Source organism: Festucalex cinctus, chromosome 1 (genome assembly GCF_051991245.1).
Source record: "Festucalex cinctus isolate MCC-2025b chromosome 1, RoL_Fcin_1.0, whole genome shotgun sequence".
In the NCBI taxonomy this organism is placed as follows: Eukaryota; Metazoa; Chordata; class Actinopteri; order Syngnathiformes; family Syngnathidae; genus Festucalex; species Festucalex cinctus.
The window spans coordinates 860,450-871,389 of NC_135411.1; the positions used below are offsets into that span (position 1 = coordinate 860,450).

At 39.7% G+C, this 10,940-nt stretch overlaps 1 protein-coding gene across 1 annotated transcript; it reads left to right on the forward strand.

Annotated features, from left to right (window-relative positions):
- Nucleotides 1–2,963: 2,963 nt before the first annotated feature.
- Nucleotides 2,964–10,396, forward strand: LOC144006236 (uncharacterized). Its single transcript, XM_077504984.1, has 2 exons — nt 2,964–3,176; nt 8,835–10,396. The coding sequence occupies exons 1-2, from the start codon at nt 3,053–3,055 to the stop codon at nt 10,394–10,396; spliced, it is 1,686 nt and encodes a 561-aa protein (XP_077361110.1). The 5' UTR covers nt 2,964–3,052.
- The last annotated feature ends 544 nt before the right edge of the window (nt 10,397–10,940 follow it).

Sequence of the window (10,940 nt, forward strand, 5' to 3'; positions counted from 1 at the left end):
TGCAGCAGCCAATCACAACGCAGCGGGGGCGTGTCCTGCCCGATTTAAGTTCCGCCTCACGTTTACTTTCTTCATTTGATCCCTTCCGTGGCGGGCGGCCACATCGCGTTTAATTAGACGCCCTCTCCTAAATCATTCTTTTTGTTTTGGTGTTTAACTGTACATAAAGGACGCCCATCACCATTTTTTTTGTATTAAATGTCAGCGTGTATAAACTCGTTCCGGTGCGCGTTGATGCTTCTCGGCCTAGTTAGCTTAACAATAAGACAATCACAGTAATGTTTTGTCATGATTATTGCATTATTACATTCAACTGCTGATTTTTTAAAATAAATTTTAATTTAGCAATTTTAGTCGACTACATTGACAGTTTGGTCTATTTTCCTACAGCATACATTTCAACTTTTATACAGAATTAGAACACACCTATTTGTAACGGTAGTTTAACACACAAGACACATTTCATACGATGGTGTCCTTTTATTGTTGTAAGGAAACGTGTTCAACTGTCAATAATATAACTTAGTTTTCACCTAAATAAAAACAAAAAAAGTGCATACAGTGGTTACCTCTACTTACAAAATGAATTGGTTCTGGAAGAAAGTTCTTAAGTAGAAAATTTGTAAGTAGAGACGCATTTTCCATGTAAATGCCCTAATCCGTTCCAAGCCTCCCAAAATTCAACGGCCCGGGACAGTTACAAAAGTACACCTCGAAGAGAAGAGGATTCGCGACGTTGGCAGTCACGCCACACAGACTGCAATTGAGGACGAACAACGAGCGTAGACCGTCAAATCAATGTTATTGTCTGTCAATTAAAGACTAACGAGCAGAAGATGGAAAAATAGTGACTTTAGTTTTAACGGTAATGTTACATATTGAGGGTGCTGGTTGCTCATGAAGGGCAAACAATTCACATTTATCAATATTTAGTTTCAGGCCTGATGCTCTGGAGAATTGATGAAGAGATCAGCCAGGGCCATGTTGAAAACAAGCTATTTCTCCACTGTTTTAAACAGATTTGTGAATAATGATGAAAGTTATATTCTAATGCTAATTGCTGCAAAATGCAAATGGATAGAAATATACTTTTGTTTCCCTGATGAAAGAAGAGACTAATCTTTCTTTTGGTAGGTTCCATATATTTATGGCAATAGAATACAACATTCTGTGGGCCTTGCAAAATCAGTCCAAATCCAGTAAAACAGGCGGTTGGCTTCACTCAAAATGGCTGCCAGTCAATGAGTTCATAAAAAAATAATAATACATGTTTTTAATAATAATTAAATTACATTTAAATTCCATACAATGTCCAGTTAATGTGATCATTTCTAAAACCTTGCACTCAAAAAATTGCAACTAAAAATTCGACTAAAATAAAGAAGAAGTAAAAAGAACACGAGCAAAACTAACTGAATTTGAAAAACAAAATTGCACATAAGAGCTGGGCGAGTATGCTCATAGCAGTTTTCAGCATCGAGTTGATACCGGCCTTATTTGAATTGAAGGTCCGTGCTTCTCAATGCTGGTCCTCGGGGACACCATCCAGCATGTGTTCCCATGTCTCCCTCAGCCAACACAGGTGAGGCTCGTGAAGCCGGCTTCTCCAGAACTTGCTGATTCCTGATCATTTGAATTGCCTGTGCTGGGTGAGAGGGACATGGAAAATAGACTGGAGAGGGGGAAGCCGAGGACCGGGGTTGTTTTAATTGGAAGGGATACCTGATCTACGTACACAAAGAAGCTTATATCTTCAATCACAACAACAACAAACTGTTTTGCGTACGGAAAAAGCAATTCCACAATTACGGATACAACTCACCTGACTTTTGGCAGCGCTATTCGGCCGTTTAAGAAAAGAAAAAGTGTAGTCAGTAGTGCATAGAATTTGCCGGCACTTGACTAGAACTTTTCCTGGCTCAAAGTTTAAAAAAAAAAAAAAAAAAAAAAAAGACCAGAGACTCTTGGGTGGATTTACAGTCTGAGGTAAAACAGCAAGGATGTTAAAAAACAAACAAACAAAAAAAAAAAACCTGTGCTACTCATAATTCTGGGGTACATTATCACAATTCATTATAATCCACATTTATCCAGATTTCTCCTTACTTTGGAAGCATGTATTATTTTGGTATATTTGAATTTGATAATAATGTCGATACACAGTTTCATTTGATAAATCTTATGATTATTCTAGCGAAGATTACACATAAGAAACAATCCTTTATTGATTTTTTTTTTGTATCCATGAGAAATTATTTTTTGTCGTTGTCTGTGTCCAAAAGCTGTAAAAACGTATAACTATTGCAAACTTATCATTTATTTATATGATTTTGTATCAAACTATTTTCTTTTCTTTCAGTTTTACTATTGATTTTATTTGGTTTAGCTTTTGTATGTTTTAACTTCCCTGGCGTGTTCTATGTTCTAATTGTTTATAGTGTATACAATGATTGTATTATTTCCCCCCCAATAGTTTGTATACCGATTGAGTGAATAGAGATTTAAAAAATAAAAAACTAAACTGGGCTACTCGTATGTACAGGAGATAAACATGTTTCTTCTTATTCGTCCGAGTGCAGTTTAAAGGTCTATTTATTTTTCTTATCCAAATGAATCTAGAATTAAACGTATAATTTTATGAGCTTTTTTTTTATTATTTTTTTTTAAGTAAAATTAAATATTAACATTTTCGTGACATGAAATTTGTCCAACTGTATTTGCCGTAGATTTCACGTGGTAGCAGAAGAGCTACTCCATTCCAGGCACGACGCGTTTACGTTCGGCTTCACGATAAAAATAATTCAACACGAATTCGTACGGAACGAACTGACACATCGACACTTTGCCCCGTCACTACTTTATTGAAGTCAAACATAATTGCTACGTTTCGTGTCTGGTTCAATCGTATCTCTCGGCCCTCTTTATTTTGCCTTAGCTTAGCTTAGCTTAGCTTAGCTTGCTAGGCGCCAAAAAACGAGACGCGTTTGCTATCGCCAAATTGGCTCAGCAGACGTCAATCGTGAGCGTAAAGTGTCGTGAATATCGTGTGAAGATGTTCACAATGGCGAAAGTCAAGTACGAAGAGGAGCTTTGTGGAGCACAGGAGGACAACGAGCGACAACGTCAACTGCTGGACGCCGTTTACAAGCAGCCTCGAGTTGTGTTGAACAGAGCAGGTTTGTCACTTGTTTCATCGACACTTTTCAACCATATGTACGTTTTTATTTCTGTAATGACTCTTCACCGGGTCACTTTGTTACGATACACAGTTTTTTTTCTTCAGTCGGTTTGGTACATTTCTCAGTCGATACGAATTGGATTTAGCAGAACTGCAACTGAGGTAAAGCTTGCCGCCTTTTCTTTTTACGAGGTCAAGTCAGCCGCCTTTTCTTTTTACGCGGTCAAGTCAGCCGTCTTTTCTTTTTACGCGGTCAAGTCAGCCGCCTTTTCTTTTTACGCGGTCAAGTCAGCCGCCTTTTCTTTTTACGCGGTCAAGTCAGCCGCCTTTTCTTTTTACGCGGTCAAGTCAGCCGCACTTCATTTTTTTCTGTTCGCCCTTTTCTAGGATTTACGGTAGTGTGCTCGAAGAGACGCTGGCGCGGAGAATGTGACCGAGAACAACATTGGGCTTTCAAAATAAAAGATCGGTTTTCAAAAGTTTTTAATTAAGTAATTATTATTATTATTATTATTAACAGTTTAAAAGCTGTTTCACAATAACAGTACCAATTCAAATTTCACTGGGAATGCACTCTTGTGGGGTGATATTGAGCAATAACATTGATATGTACAGTATTAAGTTAACGGTAATTTAAAATGAAGGAAAGGTTCAAATTGAGAAGAAAATAGGTGTGTGTCATCGAGCAGACATGCCACTTTGAGGCAGAACTAATTTGGGGTCAATAGGTCATCTGACCTAGAAGCTATTAAGCAGAAAATAAGTGGAAGTCTAAAATGAAAAAAGAAAATAAAAGGTGTGCATCATCTATCAGACATGGCACTATGATGCTGCATTGGTTTGGGGTCAATAGGTCACATGGCCTGGAAGCTATTGAGCTAAGAAGCTGAAATTTACAGATAATGAGAAAAAAAATTGTTAAAAATAAGCGGAGGTCTTTTTTTTTTTTTTTTTTAAGGCTGTATGCAAATGAATATGTACAATTTTCTCTTGTTTCCTACAATATTAGTTGCTGATGTCATGTTGATCAAAATGTATGCTGTGTTGACCCTAGTCTCACACCTTGACTCCGCAACATTTTTGCATTATTTTTTTTTGCATATTTATTTTTTTTCCACAATGAAAAATGGTTGAACAAGTTACAATACGTCAACCATATTTCTATATATTCCCAGTAGACTTTTTTTTTTTTTTTTGGGCAAATGTTAACTTTTAATAATCAAAAATCAATTCAACCAATGAGCAACCCGTTTTTTGAAATTTGTGTTTTCATCTCTAATATTCTAATATAATTATGGTGAAAACAGTGCCTCTGGATTGGCAGACCGGGGTGGTGGTCCCCTTTTTTAAGAAGGGGGATCGGAGGGTGTGTTCCAACTATAGAGGGATCACACTCCTCAGCCTCCCTGGTAAGGTCTATTCAGGGGTGCTGGAGAGGAGGGTCCGTCGGGAGGTCGAATCTCGGATTCAGGAGGAGCGGTGCGGTTTTCGTCCTGGCCGTGGAACAGTGGACCAGCTCTACACCCTCAGCAGGATCCTTGAGGGTGCGTGGGAGTTCGCTCAACCAGTCCACATGTGTTTTGTGGATTTGGAGAAGGCGTTCGACCGTGTCCCTCGGGGAGTCCTGTGGGAGGTGCTTCGGGAGTACGGGGTACCGGGGCCCCTGATACGGGCGGTTCGGTCCCTGTTTAGTCCGCATTGCCGGCAGTAAGTCGGATTCGTTTCCGGTGAGGGTTGGACTCCGCCAAGGTTGCCCTTTGTCACCGATTCTGTTCATAATTTTTATGGACAGAATTTCTAGGCGCAGCCGAGGCGTTGAGGGGATCCGGTTTGGTGGCCTCAGCATTGCATCTCTGCTCTTTGCAGATGATGTGGTGCTGTTGGCTTCTTCAGGCTGGGATCTCCAACTCTCACTGGAGCGGTTCGCAGCCGAGTGTGAAGCGGTTGGGATGAGGATCCGCACCTCCAAATCCGAGACCATGGTCCTCAATCGGAAAAGGGTGGCGTGTCCTCTCCGGGCTGCTATAAAGGGCCCTCACAGCCCGGGCCACATTGGGGTATTTGCACATTGGGGTACTTGCACGTTGGGGTACTCGCACATTGGGGTACTGGCACATTAGGAGCAAAATTTCTTTAAACATGGCATGATAAACCTTTACATGTGGATTTTTTTTGCCAGGTGTGATGTGTGTGTCAAGCTCAATGGGGTTTGGTGATTGTTAAGATCTGCAAAAATCAGCGTCCTTTTTTATTTTTAGGGAATGAGTTGACCTGATTGGTATTTTTTGCAAAAGTATATATACCCGTCATCGCTCATACTCATTGCACGATGTTGCTTTTATTGTCCATATAGGCTATCAAAAATAAATAAAGCAAAATAAAAAAGTACATATGTTTGGATCGGTCTGATACCAGTGAACATCTTGAGGAGTGGAAAAAGTAAAAGAATATTCATAAATTACTTAGTTATTACACTTACAATGAGTTCACAAATTTTGTACAAAATACCGTAAGTGTTTTTTTTTTTTTTTATGCCTTAAGGACTAGGTGACGCTGTATTTATAACTGAATTTTGTCGCAGAGATACCTTCACGCCTTGACTATAAATATCCATGTCAAGTGTGGGATTTTTTGAAGCATGCACCGGGGAGTTATTAAGTACATCCTGCATTCACGATACTGCTTTTAACGTCCATAGAGGCTATCAAAAATAAATAAAACTAAATAAAAAATACTTATGTTTGGATAGGTCTGATGCCAGTGAACATTTTGAGTGGTGGAAAGTAAAAGAATATTCATAAATGACTTAGTTATCACACTGAGAATGAGTTTACAATTTTTGTAAAAATACCGTAAGTGGGGTATTTTTATTTTTATTTTTTCATGCCTCAAGGGCTAGGTGGCGCTGCATATATAACTGAATGTTGTCATATAGATAGCTTCAGGCCTTGACTATAAACATACATGTCAAGTTTGGGATTTTTTGGAGCATGTACAGGGGAGTTATTAAGCATATCCTTTTTCAGTGCAAAACACAAATTTTGATGTCCCGCCCTCATCATATAGTATTTCGAAAAGTCAAGATTTTTCCCCCTGTCGTTGGCTCAGGTCTTGACATGGTCCAGGTCAAGTCTTAACTCAGTCGGATGAAACGTGTAGGAGAAGTGGGCAAAAGTATGCCCCCTGTAAATGTGCAAAAATCGTCAAAAATGGGACATTCAAAAATTCGTAGCTCACTTCCTGTTCATTTTAGCATATGGGTCCAAGAGACTTGTTTGTAGGTCTAGGGCTCCCTCATACACCTAAAAATATTCGTCGTTCTTGCTTAAACGTACAACCGGGGCTGCGTCGTTAAAAATTTCTAGGGGGCGCTATTGAGTCATTTTTGTAAAAATAGCACAATCAACAATAAAATATTGCTCATTTTACCAGGCCAGATGTGTGTACCAAGTTTCATGAGTTTCTGTGCATGTTTAGACCCTCAAAACCGACGTTGTTTTCTTGGCGAACAGCGCTTAGCCACGCCCACAGCAATTCGCGAAAACTCACAAACTTCGTGTTGTGACATCATGAAGGCCGAAACCCTCATCTGAGCAAATCTGAGGTAGGTCCAGTTAACGTGTTTGGACAAAAACGTAGAAGAAAATTCGTAAGAAAAAAAATGCCACTAGGTGGCGCTATCAGTAAGATGAAATATAAGTTCGTAGATGTCTTTAGGGCTGGACTCTCATCAAATGTGTGAAATTTTGAGAAGATAGGATCATCTCGGTCAAGTTAATGCAGCTTTTATATTCACGAAAAAATCTTCAGACTTTGCGTCACCGTAGCGGCCACGCCCTTTGGCGAAAAGTTACAATATTCGGTGTGGGGCATGATCAACATCTTAAGGCTTTTCTGACCAATTTTCAACTGGATCCCTTCAACGAGCTCAGCACAGTAGCTAAAAACGTAAAATATGACTTATTGTTACCACTAGGTGGCGCTATATGTATAACTGATTTTTATCATATAGATGTTTTCAGGCCGTGACTATTACGTTGCATGAGAAGTTTGAGATTTTTTTGGAGCTTGAACATGGGAGTTATTAAGCATTTGCTCTTTCTGGACAAATGAAATTTTAAAGGCAATATTTGATGCCCCGCCCCTGTCATATAGTATTTCGAAAAGGCAAGATTTTTTGCCCAGTTGTTCTCTCAGGTCTTGAGATGATAAATGCCAAGTTTGAAGTGAATTGGATGAAAAATGTTTGCAAAGGGGGAAAAAGTATGACCACAGTGAATGTGCCAAAATAGGCCAAAATTGGACATTAAAAAATTCATAGCTCACTTCTGTACATTTTGGGGAATGGCTTCCACTGACTTTTTTTGTGCGTCTCAGGGTGCTACATGTGCCTGACAATTTTCGTAGCTCTAGGTCAAACGGGCCGGGAATGGTTTTTATTTTTCTACGCTAGGGGGGCGCTATAGAGTCGCATTGTTATGACAACTACAAAATATCAAATTTTTCGCCGGGCCCGAAGAGACTGCAAAGTTTGGTGAGTTTTCGTAAATGTTTAGGCCCTCAAAAATGCGATCGTTTACGGAGAAGAAGAAGAATTCTTACAAAAACAAGAGGGACCTCGCAGCGGTCGCTGCTCGGGCCCTAATTAAATCAATTACAACCACAGTGCAGGCTATGTTAAAAAAAAAAAAAAAAAGTGACAAAAAACACTGACACTCATTCACATTGTTTTTTGTGCAAATGTTCCAATGGTGGTTGAGGGGATGGGGTGGGTGGGGAGATGATCGATACTGGCTTCCACCGTGTAAGTGACACGGGCTCGGAAGCATTTGTTTGTGTGTGTTGAATGTGTTGTGTGTGTGTGTTGGGGGCGGGGTCGATATATCTATACATGGCTTTATGTATCGATATTGGGATATGAAAAGGCGTATCTATACGATATCGATATATCAATATTTTGAACCCAGCCCAAGTTAATTCAATTGAAATAGAAAGGGTGTATGAAAACAAATTCCTTGTAGTAGTTATTGATGATAAATTATTTTGGAAGCCACACATAGAAAATGTTAAAAGGAAAATGTCAAAAATCATAGGGATACTCTATAAAACTAAGGATGTCCTGAACATGAACTCATTATATACATTATACAGTTCATTATTCTTACAATATCTGACCTATTGTGTGAAAATCTGGGCAAATGCAAATAAAACAAACACCAACTCTGTATTCAAATTGCAAAAGAGAGCTATAAGAAGTATTAATTAATCAAAATATACTGAATCAACACATCCATTATTTATTAAATTAAATACAATGAAATTTTATGACTTGGTTGAGTTTAAATTAGCACCAAATTAGACACAGTCCTTATGATATAAGGGGTGCACATGTCTATAAAAAACAAAACAAGAACAAATATTAAGCAAAGGTGTGTATCTGTTAGGTGTTAATTTGTGGAATCATTTGGGAATTGCCCTGAAAGGATGTGACTCACTTGTTGAGTTTAAAAAAAAATGTTTAAAAGTTTAAAAAAAATACTTGTGTATAGATTGTTATTCATTCACTCATGTGGCCCATGTGATAAACTTCAATATAAAATACATAACATCACAATAAATTAACTTTACCAAACCATGTGTATCTTGTGTCTCGCAGATGTCAGTGAAAAATATATTTTTCCTGAGCGGCAGGAGCCAGAGTTCCCTGGCGTGAAACAGGAGGAGGACTTGGAGCCTCTGCAAGTTAAAGAAGAGCAGCAGCAACAGCCTCCCAACATCAAAAAAGAGGAGCAGCTGCCACCATACATTGAAGAGGAGGAGCACTTCACAGAGTTGCCCGAGACTGGTGTCCATTTGAAGACTGAAGATGAACGTCAATATGAAGAGAACAAAGGGGCGGAGTCTCCAAGCAGACAACAAATGACAAATGATGACAGCCGGTTAGCTCTTATGTCAGATGGTGAAGACGCGTCACACGCTGCTCACACTGCTGAAGATGAAGAGTGTGACGATGATGTGACATGTCCCACTGATGGCAAACGGTGGAAATGTTCTCAGTGTGGAAAAACCTTTGGTTCCAAGTCTCAATTGAGAAATCATGCGATGGGCCACATTGGTGATAAACCTTTTGTCTGCTCAGTTTGTGGTCGAAGTTTCTCTAGGAAGGAAACTTTAACAACGCACACGCGAACCCACACCGGAGAGAAGCCTTTTGCTTGCTCAGTTTGTGGTCAAAATTTTGCTCAGAGGGGACACTTAAAAACACACACAAGAACCCACACTGGAGAGAAGCCTTTTGCTTGCTCAGTTTGTGGTCGAATTTTCTCTCAGAAGGGATCCTTAAAAATCCACACACGAACCCACACTGGAGAGAAGCCTTTTGCTTGCTCAGTTTGTGGTCAAAAATTTGCTTTCAAGGGATACTTAAAAATACACACAAGAACCCACACTGGAGAGAAGCCTTTTGGTTGCTCAGTTTGTGGTCAAAATTTTGCTCAGAGGGTACACTTAAAAACACACACAAGAACCCACACTGGAGAGAAGCCCTTTGCTTGCTTGGTTTGTGGTCAAAATTTTGCTCAAGGGGGAGACTTAAAAATACACACAAGAACCCACACTGGAGAGAAGCCTTTTGCTTGCTCAGTTTGTGGTCGAATTTTCTCTCAGAAGGGATCCTTAAAAATCCACACACGAACCCACACTGGAGAGAAGCCTTTTGCTTGCTCAGTTTGTGGTCAAAAATTTGCTTTCAAGGGATACTTAAAAATACACACAAGAACCCACACTGGAGAGAAGCCTTTTGCTTGCTCAGTTTGTGGTCGAATTTTCTCTCAGAAGGGATCCTTAAAAATCCACACACGAACCCACACTGGAGAGAAGCCTTTTGCTTGCTCAGTTTGTGGTCAAAATTTTGCTCAGAGGGGACACTTAAAAACACACACAAGAACCCACACTGGAGAGAAGCCCTTTGCTTGCTTGGTTTGTGGTCAAAATTTTGCTCACAGGGGAGACTTAAAAATACACACAAGAACCCACACTGGAGAGAAGCCCTTTGCTTGCTTGGTTTGTGGTCAAAATTTTTCTTCCAAGGGATACTTAAAAATCCACACAAGAACCCACACTGGAGAGAAGCCTTTTGCTTGCTCAGTTTGTGGTCAAAGATTCCCAACAAAGGGCAACGCTGAGAGGCACAAGTGTGCTGGTGAGAAAAGCGGTTGATGAATGAAGCTTGATATGATCTCATTTAGGAATTGACGTTTAAAATGGTGCAGAAATTTCTACCGCTAAATGAATGATTGATCTGTGTACTTGTATCGTGTGTTGTGTCTTAGCCTATTTTGAAATTGAGTTTGTTTTGAAAACGTAACATCAACCTGACAAGTGGCTGCAGATTATAACTGACGGCTATAATCTGTCATGTTGACATGTAAATGTCCGTTCATATGTAGTTTGCCTTATATTCATATTAAAAGGCTGTTGTTGAACACATTATTTTAGGTTAATTAATTATGCACAAATTAGTGTGTCCAAAAAATAACGCAACTGATCGAGAGTCTGATTGCAGACCGCAGACTGGGAACGGAACGCCCACGGAACGGAACGCCCACGGAACGGAACGCCCACGGAACGGAACGCCCCTATGCTCTTGATTGACGGAAAGTGACGCTGCTGTCGTGATCCAGTAGTGTTGTTCTCAACTTCTCTGCAGCGAGCGGTCGCCACGAGAACTACGAAACGAAATCATTCCATCCATTATCACAAC